General features: G+C 37.3%; 1 protein-coding gene across 7 annotated transcripts in view; it reads right to left on the reverse strand.

The window, feature by feature from the left end:
* Positions 1 to 26,995, reverse strand: part of LOC150104349 (acetyl-CoA acetyltransferase, mitochondrial-like) — a 504,637-nt gene that overhangs the window by 90,447 nt on the left and 387,195 nt on the right. For 5 of the 7 annotated variants that reach the window (XM_090396312.1, XM_090396309.1, XM_090396310.1 and 2 more), the window contains 2 exons: positions 21,232 to 21,389; positions 8,303 to 8,419 (listed from right to left, as the gene is read on the reverse strand). In XM_090396312.1, coding sequence (XP_090252438.1) covers positions 8,303 to 8,419; positions 21,232 to 21,389 — 275 coding nt within the window. Of the gene's footprint in view, positions 1 to 8,298; positions 8,420 to 21,231; positions 21,390 to 26,995 lie in introns of those variants that run through there. The other 2 variants (XM_090396313.1, XM_090396311.1) reach the window with 2 other exon arrangements.

Below are 26,995 nucleotides of genomic sequence, written 5' to 3' on the forward strand. Positions count from 1 at the left end.
GGAGGAACAAGCTAGTTTCAGATCCACAAGATCTACAAATGATCAAATCTTCACACTTAATACTATAGCAGAAATGTGCTGGGAACACAATCTACTACTGTACTGCAGCTTCATTGACTTTAAACAAGCCTTTGATTCCACAGACTGAGACATACTGATCAACATTCTGAACTCTAAATCAATAGACTCCAAATTGTTGACCTTCATTTCAAACTTTTACAAAGACTCAAAAAGCACTAAAATTTAATAATATAAAAACAGAAGAATTTAAGATAGAAAATGGAGTCATGCAGGACTACCCACTATCACTGCACTTATTCAATATATACCTAGAGGAAATATGCAAAGAAATCTCCAATGAACCAGGGATAAATATAAATGGAAGAAACATCAACCACATCAAATATGCAGATGATATAGTAATCCTGGCAGTATCCGAGCTAGGTCCTTCCTAAGGAAGAGAAGTTGAAAACATCTCAATAACACTGGAAAATCAAACCCAAGAACAAGTAATATCCTTTGTCTACTTAGGAAGCACCATTGCACACAATTTAGACAGCACTGAAACAGTAAAACACAGAATTAACATTGGATGGACGAACATGAATAAAATAAACAAAATATGGAATAATAACAAACTCTTGAAACATCTTAAAATCAAACTATTCAAAACCATGATCATCCCTACAGTAACATATGAAAGTGATTCATAGCGACTCACTAAGAAGGAACTACTCAAAATAAGTGCATTCGAGGGGAAGTGACTAAGAAAAATAAATAAAACACACTGGACTGAACAAGTAAAGCAGGGTCTCAACTACCAGGACAACCTCACAGACATTATTCTTCACCAACAGTGCTGATGGTTCGGCAATGTCCAGAGAATGTCTCCTCACAGACTTCTAAACATCATACACCAAGAAGACCGAGGAAAAGTTAGCTCAGATCCTTAAAAGAAAGAGGCAAATTCCCCAACTTCATTACTATGTTCAAGAGGACTACAAGAAATAGAATCATTTGGAGACAGATTATACAAAGGGGACTCAACCCATCACCAGACGGATGAGATGATGAAGAAGTTGTGTTTATTTCTGCTTTTGAACAAGTTTCCAGAAAATATATTTTTCATTTAAATTTTTCAAAGTTTTTATTAGTTTTTCATAATTGCAATATAAAGAAATAATTCAGATAATTCTGATAAAAAAAAAAGTTCTCACTGCCACTGTATTTTTTTTTTTTTTTTTTTGTATCAATCAATGTAAGTGAATACCCACTGTATTCTCATATAATTACATAACAAGAGTTGTGCAATGAAAAATAGAATGCAAGCAAATCATCTAACAATTTACAAATATAGGTGCAGTTAGCATTTGTAAAAAAACTTCACATACAAGCAATGATTCATGCAGTTTTAATATTAAGAAATTGCACAGAAATCTGTCACAACTGAGATTATGATGAAGGTAGCTGAGGTTGTTATTATTATCATTCAGGCCTCCATGGAGTCAAAAGACTCATCGTGGGAGGTCCTTCCTAAGATATAACAGTATCTGAAAACAACTATATAACAGTATCTGAAAACAAGGGGAGGAAAAATTCACTCCAACTGATGCTGAGTGTGCATTATATGAAAAATATACATATGCATACATCATGTTTACTATAAATATATCCAATTTGATTTCTGATTGTTAGCTATTTCAAAATTCAATAGTATATCTCTTACGCAAAAACATCTGTAGATTTATGCACATTATGTCCTGAAGTGGGGATTGGGGAGACTAAAATGCATTTAGCACTGTGTGGAACAGCTGTTGCAAGTAAGATTTCATGATGTCATTGTGAAAGTTACAAATGCTGCAGAAAAAATTTTGAACAGCAGTTTTAGTAAGATGAACCAACAAAACAACATGTCCTATGTTGGTTCTGTTCCCAGAGACTGGATCTGTTCTGATGCAACACACAAGAAGGAAACAGACCTTCACACAATGTGCATATGGGTGGAGCACTAGATAAAAATTTAGCACCCACCCAGTGGCATACTGTTAAAGAATTTAAGAGGATGGTGGGACATACTGAAAGAATGTGTGTACTATGACACCCACTTATATTATTCAACTGAAAAATAACATTTCACATGTGCTGCAGCCATAGACTAGAAATGCTGCATAATCACCATCATAAAAAAAATCTTGGATGTGTGCTCCAATAATAAAAAGGTACTGTTGATTTCGCATACATTTCAAGTATTAAAAGTAATACACTCTGAAATACACACTCATAGTTCTATATTTTTTTTCTGGACCATACACTATATTCAGAATAAAACCTACATTGTGCATAAGGGAAACATGAAGTAATAGAATTAGATAAGATAACTTTTTCTATTTTATTTTATTTTTTTTATGCAGGAACACTGGATGTTTACAGTTTGAGAACTGAATAATCCAGTAAATTAAAGAAAAAAATCCATTTATATCTGTGTAAATAAATTAGTTCAGAATTACTATGAAACTAATAATAATTCCTTTACCACCAATCGAATTACCATATGCTGTTAAAGTTATTCCATTAAGTATGAAATAACTTAATAGCCTACAGAGGGAACTAGCGATATTTATGGTATAAAATGAAACTGAGCTATTTGACTCTGGGTCCAATTAAAACTATTTTCTTATTAATTCTATTACATCTTAAAATGAACTCTACATTTACATTTTAAAATGAACTTTTATTACATATATCATTGATAATGATATAAACAGACAGTGAATTCTTTTATATTTGGCTTTATGAAAGAAATGTTTCAGGATTCTAATTTAATTAAATTTAATCAATTAAGATATGCGTTTTTGATCTCATGACATGCATACAACAGGCACTACAAAATCAAAATGGCACACACAAATGAATATCTGCTGAATCTCTAGAAATAGGGACAAGAAATAAGGAAGATGAAATTGTTGCACTAACTGAATTGTTCTGCCCCAAAATAGTTGGAATAAGTAATACATAGTTCGTGAAAATAGGAAAGGGAGGGAGGAGGAAGATGTACTGCTGATGATAGCTGGGGAACTATGTCTGCACAAGGTTGAGATATAAAGGGAAAAAGATGGCCATCGCTTTGAAGCAGTATGATGTGAAGTGGAGGTTGACAGAATAAGATATTTGTTTGGGTTGCTAAAGATCGGGGAATGTGCAAATGAAGGCAACATCATGAGAAGCTGTAGTATAGTGAATGAGCAGGAAGTTTAGGAGGAATTAAATAAACTTGATGTTAATAAGTCAAATAGAACTACACAATCTATCAAGTGTGTATCTTGAAGGAATGCTCTATGGAAATTAATAGCACCTTTGTTTAACATGAGTCTTGTAACAGGACGAGTCAGAAAGTAAAGGAGGGTGGGAAAAATTGTTCCACTCCACAAGAAAGTGGGGGTGGGGTAAGAGTGAGGCTACAAATTATAGGCCATTCTGTGTATCTGAGATTGTTAAGGTGTTAGAGCTAGGATTCAGAAATTGGTTGATAATAGTAGTATTCTTTATATGATGGTCAGCATGGGATTGTTATGGAGATGGTTATTTTTAGCAATCTGCTTATGTATTAGAAGGTGACAAATTCACTGGTAAAGGAAATTCATATATAGTGGTGTACTTAGATTTTTCAAAGGCCTTTAACAGATTGCCACATGGCAAGCAAGTAGCAAATTGAAACAGATGGAATTAGATAAACTACTGAGCTGGATAGATGACTGGCTGTCAGATAGGTATCAGCAGATTATGTATAGATGAGTGGTATCTGAAAAAAAGAAGATCACTAGTGCAGTGCTATGGGGATTTGTTTTTGGACTGGTTTAACTGGAGATCTGTAGATGATGCAAAGTTGGAAAGAACTATGAGAAGTAAAGCAGATGTTGTGGTCTTGCCAAAGAAACTGAACAGACTATGTGGTTTGGCTGGATATAGAATTAAAGGAGAAATTTTAAGGAGATAGAACAGATGAGAGATCTGGGAGCGATGATGGTGGACAGAGACTTGAAATTTAGAGATCGCATTGCTAAAAGTGAAAAACATCACAATTGATTATGGTAGTAATATAGAGATATTGACATGCAGAAGCAAAGAGTTATGGTTTTTCCTTGTATAAAGCTTAGATCAGGTCACATAATGGACAAATGTAAGAAATTTGGTCACCTGGTTTTCAAGGAGATGAGAATATACTGAAGACGGTCCAGAGAAGGTTTACTAAGTCAGTGTCAGGTCTATGGAATGTCAGACATGATGAGAGATTGAGGGAATGCATTTTGCAGAGCCTCGTGAATAGAAGAGAGGATATGATTGAGACATAAGTTGGTTAGGAGTTATCCGATTACTGTGAGTGGATTTTTCATGGAAAAGTAAAAAGTAAAAGGAGGGAAAGGTAAAACCAGAGGCCATCCCTGGAAGCAGTATAAGGAGAGTGTGAGCAGGGAAGTGAGAAGCAAGTTCTTTGCATGAAGAGTGACACCGGTGAGTGCAGAAACTGAATGGGTTTAAAGCATGGTTCGATGATCTTTTTGTATAAGAGAATTTAATTTTCTCATGATGAGTCCATTGATCCCCCGGAGGTCAGACAATAATAATAATAATAATGAATAACTTTTGTGGAATCAACTGAATTGTGCTACAGATCCAGGTTATCTTGTATATATATAGACCAACAACAGTCTATATATAGGTCTCAAAAATAATCTTCCAGATATTTGGAATGGTGATGCAGCCATATTTGCAACATTATAATAAAAAGTAAACTTAAAAAAAATCAATGTTTGTCTGACTCTTTCATTTTTTAGGTGCCCATATGCAAGTGCTCATTCAAGGAAATGCCTTCGTGACAAAGCAAAAAGTCTGTTAAATTTAGTTTAGTCAGCATAGTCAGTAATTTGTTTCTTTCCATGAAGCATGAACAGGCATTTTAATCAGAATTAATCTTTTTTTATTCATATACAAAAAGATCCTTGTTTGGTAAGTCTTTTGTTGTGAACTAATCCTTTTTTGTAATGGCAATAAAAGGTGCAAATCTCTATTCCTTACATATAGAAACATGCCATGTTTACTTAGCAGTAACATTCTTTCTTTCATCTGTATATGAAGCTGAAATGTTATGCTTTGGTGATAACATGTGCTTATGATATGTAAATAATTTCATTTCATGATTATGTAGCATACACCTGAAGTACAATATATGATCAATAGCATTATGAATATTTCAGTATGTATCACAAAAGATGTTAAGACATGTAACTCCCATCCTCTGCAAATTCATAAAGATTTAAGGGGAGAGCAAAAACGTTTATTCCCCACCCAAATGACTGTAGAATGATGTTATCTAGTCTTCCCTTTTCCCATCGTGTTTAATGCCAAAAACCAGATTTTTTATTCGGAAGAAAGAACCTCAGCTTTGTAACCTGTCAGCCCTGAATAGTTAGAATTATAACATCACAGTAACAATACCAATACCATAAATTAAATAAATACTGCCTGAGATTGGACATCAAAGTAATTTGCACAGGAATGTAATTTTATGCATAAACTTCTGTTTGCATATGCTGCTTAACAGGAATTAAAAACAGCAATATAATTTTTTGTATACTATAATGTGTTACTCAATTTAGTAAAAAAAAAAAAAAAAAAAAAAAAAAAAAAAAAAATCCACAACTAATTCTCAAATACACAACTTAGAATACTGTAATATTTATCATGTTGTGTATAAATGCAAATACATGAAGTGAAAAACGATTTTACTACAGAGAGGGTTGAATGCAGTCGAGTGCCTAATAAACCAAACTATTAACCGAGCATAAGAGTAGTGGGTAAAATACTGAATACAAATGATTATTAAATTCAGTGATTTCTCAAATTTCTTCAGCCCATGTTTCTTTTTTTTTCCTACTTTCCGGTAAAAAAAATAAAAAATAAAAAAATAAATAAATTATCCTGCATTAAAGTTAGTCCTTTCCACCACTATTCTTTAGTTTCCACTGGTGATGTGACCACAAAGAGAGAAACTAACATTGGAAGCGTTTTGTAATAATACAGAGGAAACTTTTCTTTTTTTAATTCATACATATACACACTTTCTAGGATATATATTTCCTAGAAATAGTGGTTTGCATTATGAGACAAAGAGCAATTTTTGGTGAAGTCACCTGCTCTTAATACATGAGTAGACAGTTCTGAAGAAACATACAAGTCAAACTTATGGCTTGCTTGTGTACAATATAGATAAAAGGAACACAATTCAATATACATCACACACAGGAGTGGAAAGAATGTATGGTAATCCCATTGCACAAGAATGATACAAAGACCAATCTATCCAACTATCAACCAATCAGTATCTCAGGAGTGGTGGTGAAGATTTTGGAAAAACTGGTTAGGGCTCACATTCGGAAATGGGTTGACAGAGAATCTCTACTTTGCAATGAACAGCATGGGTTTACTAAGGGAAGGTCATGTTTTAGCAACTTGCTCACATTCTATAATAATGTTACCATTCAACTAGACAAAATGGATACACCATGATACTTTTGGATTTGTCTAAGGCTTTTGACAGAATACAGCATGGAAGACTGATACATAAATTGGAGAATATGGGTTTCGATTATAAAATATTAGCATGGATAAGAGGATGGCAGACTAACATATCAAAAAGTGGTATATGTGAGATGTGAGTTTGCAAGATTTAAGGTAACCGGTAGTGTACCACAAGGATCAATCCTTGGCCCACTGTTATTCAATCTGTACATTAATGATATTGGGAAGGATTTGACAGGTGACTTACAGTTATTTGCTGATGAAAATATAAGTAGAGTACTTATTCCTGCTGATATGCAGGATACTTGCAGAATGATTTGAATAGGCTGGAATTGTGACATGGGAAAATGGATGTCAGTAAATATAAAGTCATTCACTTTGACATGATTAGATATCCAATGTCATATTATATTGGTGGGATGATGATGGAAGAAACTGATCGGACTAGGGATCTTGTGGTGTTAGTAAATAGGAAGTTGAAGCTCAGGGGCCACGTAACAATGACTGTAAATACAACTCAAAAGATAACTGCAATGCTGAAATAAACTTTGACATGTAAAGATAGGGATGTCATTTTTGCCTCTTTACAAGGCCTTGATAAGACCTCACTTGGACTATTGTGTGCAGATCTGGTCTCCTTGTTTCCACTGTGATTCTGATGCAGTGGAGAGAGTGCAAAGGAGAGTGTTAAAAATCAGTGCTATACAAAAAGGCTTTTTTAAGAGCAGGGAAACTAATAAAGGTAATTCATAAGGCAACCTGGATGGAGACTGAATGGAGGAACTGGAGAGAGAGAGAGATGGCTGGAGTGCTGTGTGATAAGAGGGTGCCAGTCAATCAAAAGGAAAAAATCTACAGGAAAGAGGTGAAACCAGCTATGATGTATGCTATGGAAACTGTGGCCCTGAGGAAAAAATAACATCAGCAGGATGGAAGTAGCAGAGATGAGAATGCTTAGGTGGATGTGTAGTGTGACCAGAAAGGACTGTCTCAGAAATGACTATGTAAGGGGGAAAGGTGAAAGTTATGAACTTAGGAGCGAAGATACAGGAGGCAAGGTTGAGATGGTTTGTTCATGTGATAAGGAGGGAGGATGAGTATGTGGGAAGAAAGGTCATGCAGATGGATGTGCAGGGGAGGAGGAGGAAGTGCAGGCAGCCAAAGAAGAGATGGAGGGAGCTGGTGGAGGAGGATCTGAGGATATAGAACTTGGATGTGGTTACAGCCCAAGACAGGAGGATGTGGAGGAAACTTATTAGAAACAGCGACCCTACTAGTGGGATAAGCTGAAGAAGACGGATGTAAATAAGAATTTCTGAAGCACAGCACTTTGGTTTCATTTAAGGGTAATTTACAATATACTATTTATCTTGTTAAAAAAAATGTATATTCTCTAAATGACTTGCAGAAATTTACATTGATAATTAATGCTGTGCAATGCACTGGAATTAAAACTTTTTAGTTCGATTCAGCATATATATGATTCCTATATAGGTATATAAACAAAGGCAAGGTTCCAATTAAGACAGACAAAAGAAAATATGCAAAACTGATGTCAGAGAGGAAAAAGGATTTAATGAGTAAGTCTTCAGTATAATGAAAAATTTATAATTACATACACATCATATACCTCTTTAAAAATTTATGATAATATTTCATATTACCAGTATAATAATTCACAACAATCTCACATTAAAGAAAAAAAAAATCTTTAAGAGTAACTTACAACTTTTCAATAAGAATAGCTGAAGCACCTCCACCTCCATTACAAGCAGTAGCTATTCCGAGCTCTCCATGTTTAAGATTTAAAGCCAAATGATTAACGATACGACAGCCAGACATTCTAAAAATGAATATTAAAAAAAAAAAAAAAAGAAGAAGCAATTCATACTAAAATTTAGATGCATTATATGATCTCTCTCTCTCTCTCTCAAATGTGAATGCTGTAAGAGACAGAAATATGCAATTCTTCTTAACTGCATATTCTTACTGAAGCATGAAGCATTTGGTGATGACTCAGAAATGAAGGATGTGCACTATATTCTCAAAAATAATGGAAAAGGTCATCACCACCCAATTGCTTCACTACTTGCAGACTCACCCATCATGTTTTAATCACCAATATGGATTCTGCCATTCTCAACAGAGTAAATTTCCTAGCCAACTTTACCGGCCTTCAGACACTGGACATCGAAAGTCTGGAGAAATTCAAGTGGTCACTCTACATATTTCCAAAGCATGTAATTAAGTCTGGCATTGTAGGTTTCTTACCAAGCTACAAGCTACCGTCTTCTGGTATTTCTCTCTGGTCATACACTAAGTTATGGTGGATGGCTTCTTTTCAGATTTTTCAATTAATGCTGGTGTACCTCAGAGCTATGTGCTTTCACCTACACGGCAATGATTTTCTCTCTGACATCCAATCCTATTTATAGGTTTGGTGATGACAGTTCTCGCCACACCTCTTTCATTTTCAATTTTTTTTATTACTTTTTTTTTTTTAATCAATGCTAGTGTATCTCAGAGCTATGTGCTTTCACCTACACTCCTCCTATACATCAATGATCTCTCTCTCTCTCTCTCTCTCTCTGATATCGAATCCTAGTCATAGCTCTGCTGATGACATTCCTCTCCACACCTCTTTATCATTTTCAAAATGTGTAATGCTCAGGATTCATGCTTCAAGATCTTCTTTACCCAATGCCTTAAATGCAGATCTCCTTGCCATTCCCAAGTGAGGCAAGATAAAGAACAAGGAACTGCAGTGTTGTTTACAACAACAAGCGGTGATTTTATTTTCATCTCACCACCATGTTATTTGCTGCAACAGCTAGTAGCACACTTGTAAAAAGTTTGCATTTCTGAATAGGAAGTTGATACAGTGAGAGAGAAAAATATAGAATAGCTGTAGTGTTGATTAGAATAGAATGCAATACATTCTGAAAGCTGGAAGTTCAGGGAAGAAATATAGTTTCAAGGAAAGGATATTTCTTAAGCCAAAAAAGGGAAAAGAGCATTAACAGAAAAAATGCTATCCCAAAATTTATGGATGAATTTCTTTTGAAGGAATTCAAGTTGGAGTGTAGATTAAAGTGATAAGAAGAATTATATAGTTTCTCCCAAAATAATGAACAGTTCCTTTTGATATGTTAAGTAGCAAACTAATCCTAGATGATGCTGTAAACTCAAAAAAAAAAAATGAGCTTTTTGTGCTCAAGGATAGGGAAGAAGCTTCCAGAAAGAAAAAAAGGACCTTAAAATTATTTTTGAGTTTCAAGAAATCAGAACAGGAAATGGTATCATGTTTACGGCTATTTAGTCTATTTTTGTTTAAGAGTGTCCCTTTTATAATGTCATTGGCTTTTTACTTGAATTTTAGTGCATTACAGTCTTGCCAATAAAGATCTGATACTACAAGAACACTTCCACAACTGCAACATTCCAATTCCAGAACATTTAAACAATAAAAAACGTAACACCCAAAAGAAAAACAGAATATAAAATACAGGAAAAACAGAAATAGCAGTCTATGTCCTTGAACAGAAATATACCCCCACAAATTGACAAGGCTATAATAATAGAAATACAAGATAATGAAACAATGCTTAGAATATCGGAAACAATAGTCATAAAATATGACAAAAACTCAATAAACATCCACTGCCCATACATAATTTCCGAGTGTTGGAAGCTCCATAACATAAAATTAGGTCACAACTCTGACCAACAGGAGACAACACAGATACACCAAAGACAGAAACACCAAGCCAGCATGACATAACCTCCACTTCCCCCTGATGAGCTCTGAAGATGATGCACTGTCGAAACAGTTCACACCCCGTTACCCGACCCCTGATCCTATCCCATCATATCCTTCTCCTCCCCCAAAAATTTCTATTTTTTTCCCACCTTCCATAGTATTCTCTGCTCACCTTTAATAATAAAAAAAACCCAGGTTTTTCAAAATGTTCACATACCTCTTGCCTCACCAATAATTCTCCAACATCTCTCTACACCCACATTTCCAATCCCCCTTCCTTTCAATCATACTTCCTTTCTTTAACAGCAGATGAATGTATATCGCCATATGCCGGGATGCCACTGAATAAGAAGACAGCCAGCTATATCCAACAAAGGTATGTCAAAATTATTCCTCCTATGTATTCATATATCTGTCTAGATAAAACATCAGTAATGCCCTAAAACTTGAGTAAAAAAGTCAATGACATTATAAAAGAGGCACTCCTAAACAAAAATAGGCTAAATAGCCATAAAAATAGTATTTACTTAGAGGAGTAACATAGAAATCTTCCTAGAAATAATAGCGATAGGAACTGGTATGTTAAAGAAGATAAGAAAGAATTACATTCTTTTTTTTAGGTTGCACACATTTTTTTTTCCAAAGAAAAACACACATGTGCTTGATAAGTTTGAAGTTTATTGATTTTATTTAGGTATTCTCATCAAGTCTTATAATTGTGAAGAGAAAAAAAGAAATCTTGTATGATGTTTATGCTCTTTATGTCTGATGTTAAGTTGTGGATCCTCACTAGATTTTAAGTTTCATTTGTATGTAGTGCCCACAAAACGTTTTATACACCTGCTGTTACACCCATGCAATACCTAAATTTACACTAATATTATTTGTTTGTAAATAAAGATATTAAATTTGAATTTTTTTTGCTGCTCACTCAATCTCTTAACTTATTTTTTTATAATAATATTCCAGATTGAAATCTTTGTTATTAACTGAAAAGTTAGTAAACCACTCTGGTATAATATGGACCAATAAATCCAAGGGGCTCTTCGACCTCTAGGTGGTGACAGAGAAAAATAATAATTACAGAACACTGACAGTGGAGATAGTGAAGTGGCAAAGCAACCGTTATAGTGAATAGAATAGGATTATTTAATTAGCACCCTGCAAGTGCAATTTATAATTGTTACAGGCCTTGATGAAAAACCAGGCATAGTGTTAAATTCAGGATTAAACATAGCCTGCCATTCCCAGAGCCAAGTTTGTTTATCAGACAAATAGCAAATTATTCACTTACTGTTGTATATCCCATAAATGTAAAATATCTGTATGTTCTAGTAGTTTTGAATTATTTATCCTGTGCTAATTCTTGGTAGAGTGTATATATCATATGTGAATGGTGCATGGAAACTCGGAACTTAATCCGCTTATGTGAACCATTGCCAAGGGCATAGCACATGTATCGGAAATTGAGTGCTGTATGAGATAGTCGAAGTGATCTGCCAGCGCACATTTTGGTGCTAGTTACTATGCCATGTTAACAAAGTCATCCACCAGCGCATATTTTGGTGCTAGTTGCAGAAGAACATGTGCCGTTCATGGAAAAGGGAACCAATGAAAGAATGAGGCGCGAATTATAAAATGGGTTGCGGAGACAGCAAACTCTCGGATTTTATCCCGTTCACTTACTCCCTCATCTGGTGGTTGTGGAAGACAAACTTGAAGAATCGCCGAGGATTTTTTACTTACTTTGATTGTTTTTTTTTTCCTAATATTTTACTAACGTTGATTTGTTGCATTTGCCCTTTTGTCACAAATACTAACTTGCTGGTAGCGCTTCTTTGCAAAGCACTACAGGATCTTTTTTGAGTCTTCGGATGCTAATATTTTATTTTCTCTTTCAGACGCAGAGACCGAAATGAGCCGAGTGATCCCCCCCCCCCCCCAGGACCCGGACATTAGGAGTGGAGATTCCAGGGTTAGAGGATCCCAGAGTCCTAACCAAAGCCCTCAAGGAGATCGTAGGAGTACAGAATATCTTCTCCTTCACCACCTACGGAGGAGGGAAATTTCTGTTTGTAGTGAAGAACGTGGCTATAAGAGATAAACTTCTAGAAGGTTTCCAAGTCCAAGGGAAGCAGGTGACCCCCTACCATGGTGGGGTTGCAAGTTCGCCAACTCAAGATCAGCCGCTTCCCTATGGAGTACGCTGGAGATGACGTGCTCATTCAAACATTCAACAAGTTGGGGAAAAGTGAGCAATATCAAGAAGAGTGTCTCCCAGGAAGACCCCGCCTGGTACTCCGGTGAAGTCACCTTCACCATGGACATGCGACAACTTTGTTACCATCGGCACGTCGCGTGTCATGGTCCATTATCCCGGAGTGCAAAGACAGTGCTTGTGATGTGGCTCGATTGAACATCTGGGGGAGTGACTGCCCCCCGAGCCAAGTGCTTCAATTGTGTCGGCATCGGGCACATTTCTAACCAGTGCCCACACCCCTGCCAAAGGTGCTCCAGCACCGAACATAAAGTTACATCTTGTCCTCTGCGCATGTTCGCAGAGTGGGCAGGGTCGCCCACTGAAGTGCTTTTCCTGCAACCTGCCTGAGACGCTGGAGAATTTCCAGACCTGCCCACCAACAGCGGGGAGAAAACTTTCCATCAAACAGTTTTAGGAAAAATAAAGAAGCGTCCCACATCAACAACAGTGGAAGAAACTGTTTCCACCCCTTCAGCAACAACATCGACTGAAGAAGCAGTTTCCCCCTTGGCTACTTCCACCATTCCACCAACAACAACGAAAGAGCAACATATAGCCGAGGGTACAGACAAAGCAAAGGACAGCGTTCCATCAGCTGTCTCCCCTCAACAACACCAGAGGAAGCTTCATCGGTTGACGCTTCTCACAGCTCCCCTGCAGTAGCCAGCATTCCCCCCCCTGCAGAAGAAGCTAAAATGGAGGGGAACAACAACTGCCACCCCCTAAAGAACCACCCAAAAAAAAGAAAGGAGGAAGTTTCTCCTAAGAAAGTAAAAAAACATCGTAGCCATTCCAGGAGAAGCATGGACACAACATCAGGATCTGAAATGGAGGTGGAAACCCCTCCTCACTGATCAGAAAACATCAACTCTAAGATTGTGAAATATACCAGCGCTCAGTTTAATTGTTATGAATGCACAGCAGCAGAAGACAAATTTACCAGCTTTAGAATCAAGAGCAGTCGCCACAAGTTCAAGGTTCTCTCGAGCTCGTGTGCAAAACTGGAAGCCGGTCTGCAGGGGGCTACTTTGCCTCCTCCCTATGAGTTGATTCATTGATCAAGTACGTCAAACAACTACGAATCAAGGACATAGGCTGGGTGTGACAGCTTTAAACACCATAATGCCGCCACCCCCCCCCTTCTGTGTTGCCTCCCTCAACATCAGAGGGCTCCAGTCACCACCAAAACAACAGGAGGTGTGGAAGCTTATGCTAGCATTTAACATCTGGCTCTTGTTCCTGCAAGAAACCCACTTCTTCCATTTCAAGGATATGCAGGAACTGAGCCATAAGTACCACGTGTTATCATATTGGAGCTTCGGCAACAGAAACAGCGCCGGGGTACTTATGCTAGCCCTCTCCTCAGAGCCTTCCATACATCCAGAGGGACACAGAAGGGACAGTCCTTGCCATCGACTGGAAGTACCAGGGCTGTACCACCAGGTTTATTAACATCTACGCACCGGCAGACCGAACATCTAGGTCAAGATTCTTCCAGTCACTCTACAACTACCTGTATGGCACCCATCGTGTCATCCAGATGGGGGGACTTCAACTGCGTGGCAGACCTGGCCTATGATAAAGTAGGGGGTAATCCGACCATAGGTACAGCTGGCTACAGGGATCTGGAAATTCACCCCAGGAATCTCCAGCTGATAGACATCTGGAGGGCTCACAATCCTTACTCTCGGGATTATGGACAGGTCAAGGCATCGGCACACGGCTCGACCGTTTCTGCTTATCACCATCCCTTGTCTCCAGAGATCAGGCAATTAGACACGTTCTAATTAGCTCTTCCATCTTGGACCATAAATTAGTTGTGCTCACATACCATCCATTAGAAGATGTAGAAGTTGGTCCGGGCCCCTGGAAGTTACCAGCAGACTTCCCGTCCCTGTTCTCGGCTAAGTTTAACCAACTGTGCTCCACCTGGAGCACCGCTAGCTGGGACTGGGACACATGGGCATGACTAAAATCTAACATCAAAGAAAACATGATTAAATGGGGCCAAGAACATGCCTTCCTCAGAAGAGCTCGGCTTTGCGACCTTTATAAGGAGAGAAGCTGGTTCGGGGGCAGCCAACGCCAAGGCTTTCCTTGTCACGATGCCATCCGTGACATTAATCTCAACATTGAAATGGAGAAACAGTAGCAGGTGGAAGAAAAGAATACCAAGATCCGTCTCCACCTCTGCTCGGAAGACAGGCAATCGGATGCATTCTACAACAGGCGGTATGTTAATTTACAGCAGGAGCGAACCATTACTGAAGGCAGGTGTAATTACACCACAACACCCGACATCATGAATGCCTTCTGGGGGTACTACACCAACCTCTATCAAGACCCTAGGATTACTCCTGTTGGAATATTGACCCCTTCTCTGCGCACATCCAAGAAGGGTTGGATGCACCGATTACAGTGGCCGAAATAACATCAGCCTTCAAGCAATGCCATATAAAGAAAGCGCCTGGGCCAAATGGATTAAGCACAGAACTCTACTGAGAGGCCTGGGATTACATCCTCCCGATTCTCGTGGCGATCTTCAACATCTTCCTCACCACCGGAAACATGCCATGGAAATTTCTGGAATGCCATACCGTCTTCATCCCGAAGACCAACAGGGATCCTTCTAACATCAAAAACTGGCACTCCATCAGTCTGTCGAGCACAGATTATAAGATCCTTGCCCGTGTTCTTAATGACAAACTGAAGATCGGGATGAGGTACGTCATCAAAAGCACACAAGTGTATGGTGTTCCTGGCCGATCGATAGAGTTCAATCTCATCTACATCAGAGAACTGTTACATCTGGTGAACATCAAAAAATACTCCATGGCATTGTTATCTATCGATTTCAACCAAGCGTTCGACAGCGTCTGACACTCATTTCTCTTTAACATCTTGGAGAAAGACTTTTAATGGGATTAGATCAAGTGCATATAATAAACAACTATGTTATACCAACTAGTTTCACCAACTAAGGCTGTTGGCATCTTCAGGGTACATAGCTGATGTCAGGCACTAAAAAGTAAAAAACTGTTACAAACTATAATCAACCGATTCCAATTATATTAAACAAAGAACAGAGCACGTACAATACATGCATAGAGTGTGCATGATATCACTTGTTATTTAGGAACGTTCTATAGTTGGCACTATAATTCAGTTCTGGCAGCTTGAAGGATCTGATAAGGGTCTTCCAGATCAAGGGAAAGATAAGTCCTTGGTTCCTGTTAAGGTTTTGTATACAGCGGGCAACTGTTGTGGCCTCCTTAAAAATTTGGGAGCAGAAGTCCTCCTCCATGTAAGGAATTGTGCTTCTATCCCACTCTATGGTATGGTTCGTTCTTGAGAAATGAAAAGCTAACCCCAATTTTTCTTCTCTGTTATTATTGACGTCACCTATGTGTTATTTTTGCCTAATTTCAAGGTTCCTTGAAGTTTGGCAGATGTAATTCAAGCCGCAAGAGCAGGGTATGTTATAAACTCCAGCATATTTGGAGAAAGGATGGCTATCTTTTGGAGATCTTACGAGTTGTCAAATCATTTCTGTGGGTTTAAAGGCCACTCTTATTTTATGTGGTCTGAGGAGTCTAGCAATCTTATTGGAAACTGTCCCTAAGTATGGAATGACGATGGTAGAAATATAACGTATATCATCTTGTTGTCTTTGTCAGGGTTCAGAGAAAAGTATCTTGTGGACGAGTCTTCGAGGAAATCCATTCATGGTAAGGTTGTTGGATGTCAGGGATAGTTCTTCCTGGAGGACTTGTTGATCTGTTGTAAGGAGGGAGGCACGGTTCTTCAACATGTGTACAATACTAAGTTTCTGAGAAAAGTGGTGGCAGGAAGTAAAATGTAAATAACGTCCTGTATTGGTAGGTTTGCAGTAAACTGAGAGGTTGATACCACCATTCGGAAGCTTCTTAATTAAAGTGTCCAGAAATGATAATTGGGTATCTTTTTCAAGTTCTAGAGTGAATTTGATTGTGTGGTGTAGAGAGTTGATTTTGTTAAGAAAGTCGAACAGGTCATTTTTTGTGTGGTTCCAAACGATAAAAATATCGTCCACGTATCTCCACCATACTGTGGGTTTAGGGTCTGTTTGAGTTAAGATTTTACTTTCAAAATCCTTCATAAAGAGATCAGCACAAGATGGAGAGAGGGAGCTACCCATTGCAAGGCCAGTCAATTGCTGATATATGGTTTTATTCCATAAGAAAAAATTATATGCACTTGATCAATATAATCCAATTAAAAGTCTTTCCAGAGCTTTTTGGTCAAGAAAATTAAACGTTTTTTAACATCTTGGAGAAAGTCAGGGTCAGTAGTGGACTACTTAATATCATCAGAGGAGGCTACAATAACGCCTCCACACATCTCCTCATCAACGGACACCTATCTGACCCCATTAACATCTAGAAGGGGGTCAAACAAGGGTGTCCTCTTAGTATGCTACACTTCGCACTAGCCCTTGAGCGGTTCTTACAGGCTGTCAACAGCTCTTGTGCCGTTAAAGGAATTCCACTCCCTCTCACCACGGATGATTCCTAAGTGATTGCTTATATGGACGACGTGGTGGGCACTCTTAGGGAGAACAACTCCATATGGAACTTCTACAATATCTTACAGAAGTTCAAAGTGTCAGGGCTAACATCTAATCCCGACAAAACTAAGATCAGAATGTATGGAGTCTGGGACCTGAATAACATCCCTGCAGGTCTCATCCCTACTGCTGAACCCCCTCACCATCTTGGGGGTCCCATTTGCAGAACAGCCTGTCAACAACACCGTCGAGAAGCTCAAAGACTGGACAAATGGAAAGCTGTCACTTTCCTCCAGGGCCTCTCTCATCAAGATCGTCATATGCTCTGGGCTTCAGCATGTCATGAACATCACCAACATCAGCAAGGATCAAGAAATCCAGCTTTACAGGAAGCCCCTGAAGTTCTTCTGGGGAAATCTATGCCAGGAGGTTGAAATCAAGATTCTTCAACTTCCGGAGAAGTTGGAGCTTCGGTCTCCTCTCCCTCAACATCGGATACCTAAGCAATACTGCTTTCCATCTTAACAGGATACTGCAGACTGAACATTCCTGCAGCTATCCTGTGTGGTATTTCTTGGGTTTCAAGCTTCCCCTTTTTTGGGATTACAGTTCACCAGGGTCCCAAGGCAGACACTGTTCCAGAGGATTACAACAGACTGTGCCAGCTCATGCAACAACTCCGCTCTTCGGGTGTGAACACCACCGAGATCCAGAACAGCTACACCTGGTTTGGACACTTCTTTGACATCCTCCATACTGATGTTCCGGACCTTGGGATCAATAACGAGATCCTCTTCGGCCACCTCTGCAAACATAGAGGCTACCCGTCGAGAAAGGACCTAGCATGGAGGATCACCTATGGACACCTTCCGGTCAACATCTGGCGGTTCCACATCACCCAGAACCCCTTTTGTGACTTCTGCAGGAGCCTAGACACCATATGGCAGGCATTCTACGAGTGTCCTCCATCCAAAGCCATATGGAGGAGGCTTAGCAACATGCTCTGCATCCCCCTCCTGCTGCAGGAGCAAGTCATCTTCCTGGAGTTCGCTCCCCCAGCCAACAACAAGCAGAAGTTAGTGGTATTTATAACCAACGAACTTAAATACCACATCTGGAAGGTAATAAAAAAATTTTCCAGCTTTGCTAATCCTCCCAGTCTGTTGGATCTCTCTCGCATCGTCCTCTATATGTTCTACAGTTCCTTGAGGAAGTTTCTACATCTCAAGAGAGGCTCTGGGTGACACCAGATTTAACTGGTGTCACCCAGTTAAATCTTCAGATGTTCACCTCCAATCCTGTGTAATGTCAGAAACGACACCATCAAGTTCTGTCTGCTGCAGCTTTAAGATCTACATCTGCAACAGCATCTCCACTTCTAGCCATTTCCGTGGTCTCTGCGTCCCCTATGAAGTTTGTTTTATTCCCTGGTCTCCCACGGAGGTAGTCCGGATGAAGAACCCAGGCAGCACAGGCCTACTCGAGGTGGTCACCTGGGCACCGGCTACCTCCGTGGTCTTTTCGATCTTGTGAGCCAGGCAGGTGACAGGGGTGAACAGTTATCATCTGATAGCATGGAGCTAGCGAGATGTGTAATATGAGCTGAGGCCTATATTTCTTCTCTTCCCCACCTGTCCTTCCCATCCTCTGCTCTCCTTTTCCCATCCCCCCCCACCTTAACCGCTGTCACTTCCATACCCTTCTTTCTCTTCTCTCTGGGGGCACTCTGACCCCACCATTTTTCAATAGGCCAATGATGAGATTTCTTTACTTTCACCCTGGTTGTGGAAGATGAGAAGTATGGCGGGAGCTTCCAAGGAACCCTGAATGATGGTCATCTAAGGACGACGCGGGCATGTGTTCCCGAGCCAACCAGATCGTTACGGTGAACCAGGATTCCACCGAACTACTGTGACCTGAGAGCAGTAACTATGTTCATTGATGCAGCGAAGGACATTCCCTCCATGAACCAGATCCTATCCACAGAGATGGCGAGAGAGAGGACTCCTGAGAAGCAAGGAAGTGCTATCCAGAGCACATGGTAATAGGCAAAGTATATCATCTGTCCTGGTAAGGAACTCTTTTCTATGTCTTTTGTGAATGTACTATGGGGGACGAGTATTGCCTTCTTGACTGTTCAAGTTTAAAAGTGTGATATCCTGAATCTTGTTCCAAGAGAACGTGATATAAATTAGAGATAGGCTTGCTATGGTTTACAGTAATAGATAGATAGGACTCTAGAATTCCTTGTTATATGTGCTTTGTTATATCCTGAATGACCAAGCAGAATGGACATTTGAAGCATATTGAATTGATAACCTTTATCTATAATCTATAAGTGCTTAGAGGCTTATAACTCTAAGAAGGGTAGAAATCTATATGTTGAGAATTTAACCGTGCTTAGTATATTATACTGTAAGGTTGCTATTGTCTTAGTAAAAACTTCTTAATCCCATGATCAATTAATTTATGTTTAGAATTTTCTTAATTAGTGTAAACTCATGTGTTAGTGTATTAAATGTTTTGTTTAAATTGAGCCTTGTGCTTGCCTGAATTCCTTTCATTGCACTGCTCATTTTAATAGTTTGGATCTAAGCGGGATTGAGAACAAGGAAGGATTAGAGAGCCACGACTGCTATATAACTTAAGGTACAATAGATAAATTATCTAAGGAATATTTCATTCCAATCAAGATCACTGTAGTATTGTATTTGTGATTATTGATTCCTTGATATTGTTCTTACAACCTCCTGAACACAGGGTGGCGCAGCTTAAATATAAATTTTCTCTGTGTTCAAAAGGGGAATCAATCAGCAGAAAGAACAAGGGAATTAGCGACCCCAGTCGATAACCTCCCTGTTGTTCTAGCTTATGTACATTATTATCCATCTAGAGATTAGGCCTAGAATGTCTCATGACTGAATACCAAAAGTAGAATTAGAGGCGCAATAGACAGAAATAGGAATACTGTATTCAGGCGAGGAGAGAACGTCGCAACAGAAAAACACGTACCAACAACAATAGACCATGCACAAGTTTGGTCACAAAGTTTCTGCAGTGATAAGGAATCTCTGGAGAATGTGCAGAGATGAATAATTAAGGCATTACCTGGACTGCAATGTTAATTATTAGAAGAAGCTGATGGAATGTAAATTACTAAGCTTGGTTAACAGACAAACCTTTTACTTCCTTAAAGATTTCATATTAATCTGAGTGGTCATCGTATTAATATAGAAGAAGTCATTCACAAAAAAAGAGTGCTTTAGTTTTTTAGGGAAAGGATAAAAAAAAACAAGAGACCATCCTGGAAGTTGTATATTCAGGGAATGAAAAGTAGACTTTTTTTTTTTAAATGGAGAATGATGGGTGAGTGGAAATTACTGAAAGATGACATGATGAATGAGTTTCAAGTACAGTATGAGAAATATGTTATTAGTTGAATGAAATCCCCTATAGTCTACCAAACTCGCTGAGGCATCCAAGTTTAAAGAGATGCAGAGTTATTTCCTCGTAATGTTCATGATAATATTTCTAAAATTATTTCACATTGCATTCAATTCTGATTGTATTCTTTGTAATTTCTCTTTCCTTTTGAAAAGGTGGTGATTTTGCTCAGTATAGGCAGCTGTTCATATAATAAGGCAATTAAAATTTGAAAGACAACTTTTGTAAATCACTGAAGAATGAGAAAGAAAGTGGAACAAATGCAGTGTATTAACAATGAAGATATTTGAGATAGGGAAGCTCAAGGAGGGGAGGAAGAAAAAGGCATTTTATGATGAATATGAGGTATATCCAAACTAAATTCTCTCAGTACATGTCAATCTTTTCTGCATATTCATGTGATGCCGTCTAAGCTATTTAGTTAAATCCAATAAGATTTTAAATTTAAGAGTTTCAATGATATTTTGAAACTCTCTTTTTAAACTGCACTTTCATTAAAAATATACTCATCATAATATACTACTACTAATAATAATAATATTAATAAAATAAATAACATAAATAATATAATAAAATAATATAATAATATAATTTTATTACTATAAATAGTTAATAAAATAAACCCTAATAATAAAATATACTCACCCTAATGGATGACCAAGGCCAACGGCTCCACCATGAATGTTAACTTTTGTAGAATCCAATTCCAGCATACCCATTACTGCCAGAGGTACAACACTAAATGCTTCATTGATTTCCCATTGTGATATAGCTTCTTTTTTCACATTAGTCTTCTCCAAAAGCTTGAAATAAACATTTTTTTTTTTAATATCTACATACCAAATAAGATATAGTTGAAGAGTGCACATAAGATCTCTTTATGATGAAATTACAGCAATTATATAGTAATTGTTCTGCATACAATGCTTGATTTGCATCCATGTTCTTTTAGGCACAGTTTTCCCCCTCCATTCATGTTGGAGGTTTAATAGAGTATAAGAGCACTGTGGAAAAAGATTAAAAACCCTATCTAATGACCAAAACGGCTATAAGATAAAACATATCATAAATATAGGCTTTGTATCTCCATATTATTTCTATAATATCCAAAGATTATAAACTATAACTAATTTTTAGGAATGTTAGTCAAGTGAGTAATATTTATTATCCGACTAGTTTCATCGATTTTTGCTATCGGCAAAATTGCCGATAGTAAATTACATAATTGGTAAGCGATATGAAGGTAACAGACTAGGTTTTAACTGACAGTTCTAATTCATATAAAATTAGTACTGTGCGTGAGACAATACGCGTGTCACTGGTACATGATTTATTGGTTGAGAGACATAATGTAATTGCCGTGAAAGTTCATTTCTTTAGTGTTTAGTGATCTAATTAAAGTTTTTCAAATATCAGGTAGGATTAGGACCTTGATTCTTATTTAGGTTTCATGTTGTACGGGTGACTATAGCAGCTTCCTTGAAGGTTCTGGAATTGTACTTCTCTTCTATATAGGGCATATGACTGTTATCCCACTCAATAAGATGGTTGGTAGTTGTTTCTAACATAGCCAATGTGCTCCTTGTATCTTGTTTCGAAGTTTCTAGAGGTCTGACCAATGTAACTAACACCACAGGAACAAGGTATATTGTATACTCCAGAGTACTTGTAGAACGGATGAGGGTCTTTCAGTGATCTTAAAAATTTCCGAATAGTGTTGACTGGCTTGAATGTTACTCTAATATTGTGTAATTTTAGAAGGATAGCCAATTTTTTGGAAATGGTGCTAACAAATGGAATAATTACAGTGCTGATGTATTGGGTGTCATCACGTTGTCTTTGTGGTATATCTGAAAAGAGAATCTTGTTGATGAGTCTTTTAGGATAACTATTTAAAGATAGCTCTCTGGATATTGTAGTTAATTTTTCTTGTAAGTCATCTTGGTTTGTGGTATACTGTGTAGCTCTTTTCTTAAACATATGGATAATGCTAAGTTTCTGGGATATATGATGTGACGAGTTGAAATGGAGGTAACGTCCAGTATTCGTAAGTTTTCTATATTTGTTTAACTTCGAACTATTTTGTTTGGCAAAAAACCATCTACAACTTACTGGATTAGCCATGGGTAGCCCCCCTCTCTCCTTCTTGTGCTGACTTATTCATGGAAGACATAGAAGATAAAATCTTATCTCAAATTACCCCAAAACCTACAACTTGGTACAGATATGTAGATGACATCTTAATCATTTGGAATCATAAGAAAGAAGAACTAATGGAATATCTCAACAAAATCAATCGTTTCCACCATATTATCAAATTCACATTAGAAATTGAAAAAGATGAAAAACTTCCATTCCTAGACATCCTAATAAAGAAACAAACCAATAACAGTATCAACCTGTCTGTGTATAGAAAACTTACGAATACTGGACGTTACCACCATTTCAACTCATCACATCATATATCCCAGAAACTTAGCATAAATTCTGACATAAAAGCTTTTAAAGGCAAACTATGTCTGTTGAAGAAATATATGATGGAATAAAATCTACGTCGTTATATATATTGCAAATCTTCATTCACAGTTGGATGGTAAACACAAAAGGAAACTTTTGTTGGTATTACTGAAGATTTACAAACGGAATTTTCAATAAGATTTGTGAATTTTCATAAAATTAGCACTGAAATGCAATTATTTTTGCATCCTTTTAATGTCGACATTAATGACGTATCAAACCAACTACAGATGGAAGTTTTGGAATTACAACACAAAGAAAAACATTAAAGAACCAATTTTCGTTAGAAAATACCCAAAAATTTTATTGATGCTTACAAAAAAATTTGAAGGTTTAATCATCTTTACAAAGAAGATGATAGTCGCATTTGGAAGCACCTACATATGTGAACAAGCATTTTCTGCCATGAATTTTAGAAAAAAAAAAAAAAAAATTTCTTCTTGACTGACTCATGAACATTTGCATACTTCGATTCGAATTTTCACTTTAGGTTATCAAGCGAATGTAGATAATTTGGCTAAAGGAAAACAATCACAAAAGTCACATTAAGCAGAGAAACACACATATTGTGAAAATAACAGACTATCTTCAGTGGTTACATAGGAACAGTTTTTAACAAGGTGGAATACCAACAATTGATCATTCAAAAGTAGAATGAGCTGCGTGATGTTACATTGCCAAGCATTAAAGAGAGGAAAAATTTCATCAGAGTGATGATTAAATTATAGGTATTAATTAACAATTTAATAAAATAATCTTAATTTAAATAACATTAGACTAATGTAGGAATTAAAAGTCTCAATTTAAAAATAAAAAATAAATAATGTGTTATCCTGATTAAACTTTTCCATATTTTTGATAAGGATATATATAGTCATTTTGATTCAAGTTAGGGCGTTGAAGTAAGGCCTCAGCACTCTCTTTGAATAGGCATTCAAATTTATAGTGACATCTGTGTAGAAGGAGAGTCTTGGAGCAGAGGATGTTGTGGCTTGTCTCTATTCCATGATGAGCCAATCCAGACTTATCGGATTTGTTGTGCTGAATGTATGATTGATGTTAGTATTAGTATTATTATTATGTGACACCTCCAGGGAGTCCAAAGACTCATCGAGGGACAGTGTGCCAACAGCATTGAATGATTGATTCCCTTCCAACTACTAACCGTGCTCAAATTTGCTTAACTTTTTGCTGAGCCATTAGTAGCAGCGGCTCTACCAATCGACCAACCTTTGCTGGATTGATGTTCTTGAATTCTTTTTTCTATAGAACGTCCTTTTTGTCCAAAGCAGGACAGATTGCAGTTACAAGGAACTTGATACACACCAGGCAGAGACATAGTGGAGCGTTTATCTTTAGAAGAGGGGAAATAGGTGGATATTTTGTTAATAGGTATATAAGTGGCTGTTAAATCATATTTCTTCAGAATTCTTGAAATTGGTTCCGAAATCCTGGAAATATATGGAATTGGAACTTGACGTATTGAATCTCTGTTGTTCTGGTTTGGATTGTAGGAATCGAACAGATGTTGTGTACTTTTTTCAGAGAAGCCATTTAATTTCATGTGATGTTTGATAGTTGAAAGTTCTTTCTCTAATTTCTGTAACGAGGATTTGAACAATTAATTCTAGCTCATCAGATTAAACATTTTATGATTCCTGTTTTTTGATAAGGATGATGCGCAGATTGTTTCAGAAAATAACGTCCAGTGAAAGTGGGTTTTCTGTAAACTGTTGTTGTTAGAATACCTGAAGGTGAACGGATGAGGAGGATGTCTAAAAAGGATAACTTGTCTTTTTCAATCTCCATGGTAAACTTACTACGAGGATGTAAGGAATTGATTCTGGCTAAAAAAAAAGGTAAGGAATCTCTGTTATGAGGCCAGACTGAAAAGATGTTGTCTATATATCTCACCCAAAAGAATACCTATTAACAAAATATCCACCTATTTCCCCTCTTCTAAAGATAAACACTCAACTATCTCTCTGCCTGGTGTGTATCAAGTTCCTTGTAACTGCAATCTGTCCTACTTTGGACAAACAGGACGCTCTATAGAAAAAAAAAATTCAAGAACATCAATCATACATTCAGCACAACAAATCTGATAAGTCTGGATTGGCTCAGCACGGAATAGAGAGAATAGAGACAAACCACAGCATCCTCTGGTCCAAGACTCACCTTCTACACAGATGTCACTATAAATATGAATGCCTATTCAAAGAGTGCTGAGGTCTTACTTCAACGCCCTAACTTGAATCAAAATGACTGTGTATCCTTATCAAAAATATGGGAAAGTTTAATCAGGATAACACATTTATTTTTTATTTTTAAATTGAGACTTTTAATTCCTACATTAGTCTAATGTTATTTATAAATTAAGATTATTATATTAAATTGTGAATTAATACCTATAATTTAATCATCACGGTGATGAAATTTTTCCTCTCTTTAATGCTTAGCAATGTAACATCACGCAGCTCATTCTACTTTTGAATAATCAATTATTGGTATTCCACCTTGTTAAAAACTGTTCCTATGTAGCCACTGAAGATAGTCTGTTATTTTCAGACTGAAATATTTGGCAAATATTAAAATTTTCTTGTGTAAACGTGTGTATAATTCATAATCATAATGTCACAAGTTTCTCTAAAGAGTAAAACACATATTGTGATGCATAAACTATATTACTTTGTTTTTACGTGATAATAATTTTTCATTGAGTTTCATTTTCATTGTTTTATATCTCGTACTTTAAATATTTCTGTGTGTTTTAAGATTGATATAATAAAAATTGATAACTTAAGTATTTTTTTCACTCTCACTATTTTCTATTAATTAAATGCTTGCAGCCCGATTATTAAAAATAAAAGTTGAATGTGGCCTGCGAGTCTGAAAAGGTTACTGATCCCTGATCTAGAGCATGGTCCGCTACATCTGAATGACCACAGTCATGATAGCAAATGTATTTTTTAAGTTCTTCTATATGGATAGTGGCTAATCTTCCTGTCTATCCATAGTTGGCCAGCAGAAACAAAGAACTGTATACACCAGGAACTGAAAGAGGAAGTAGTCTCTTTAGGGGAAACAGATAAGGGCAGCCAGTTTCAAGCAAGGCTTTACTTACTTAGCATATCATTATGCAACATTCAGGATGTCTGCACAGGTATTCAGCCATCTTATGAAACTAATATTACTATTGGCTGTAAAGTATCTTTGTCTGTAAACTGGATGTGTTCTTCTGACTGGTTTGCATAGTTGTGAGATGAAAAACTTGAGTTTCTGGGAGGAAAAACCCTACCATCTCTGAATGAGACTGGACTTGAATCCAACTCTTTCCAAGCAAAGGGCATCATCTATACTGGACTAAGCTATGGAGGCTCCTGAGTGAGGCTTGAAGACTGTGCAGCAGCTTTACCAATATTTCCTTGAATGACACTTTAACATGCAAAAATGTTTTTTATCTTGCTATCGGAGATCTCTTTTCATTTGCCATCTATTCTAGATATTTCTCATGAAGGAAACAAAATTTATCAATAGATAGAAGTTACTTTTATGAGTCTCCCCCCCCCCACCCCCTGCTTTCCTTGTCAACTTTTTCATGGAAGATTTTGAAAAGCAGAAGATCTTGACTCAGCCTCTAGCAAGCCTTCTATCCGGTTAAGATATGTAGATGACGTATTCTCCACTTGGCCTCATGGTCCAGACAAACTCAACACTTTCCTGCATTTCAATAGTCAACATACAAGAATTCACCTGACAATGGAAAAAGACAACTACCAATAGTCTAGCCAGTAATCTCTAAAAGAGAGGTTACCATTATGCAAGAAACTTACTCACATGGACATATACATTCACAAACCTTCCATTTATCTTCTCCCAAACAATATGGTAT

This window comes from Typopeltis vanoorti, chromosome 8, assembly GCF_054136105.1.
Source record: "Typopeltis vanoorti isolate ZY-2024b chromosome 8, IOZ_Tvanoo_1.0, whole genome shotgun sequence".
Taxonomy (NCBI): Eukaryota; Metazoa; Arthropoda; class Arachnida; order Uropygi; family Thelyphonidae; genus Typopeltis; species Typopeltis vanoorti.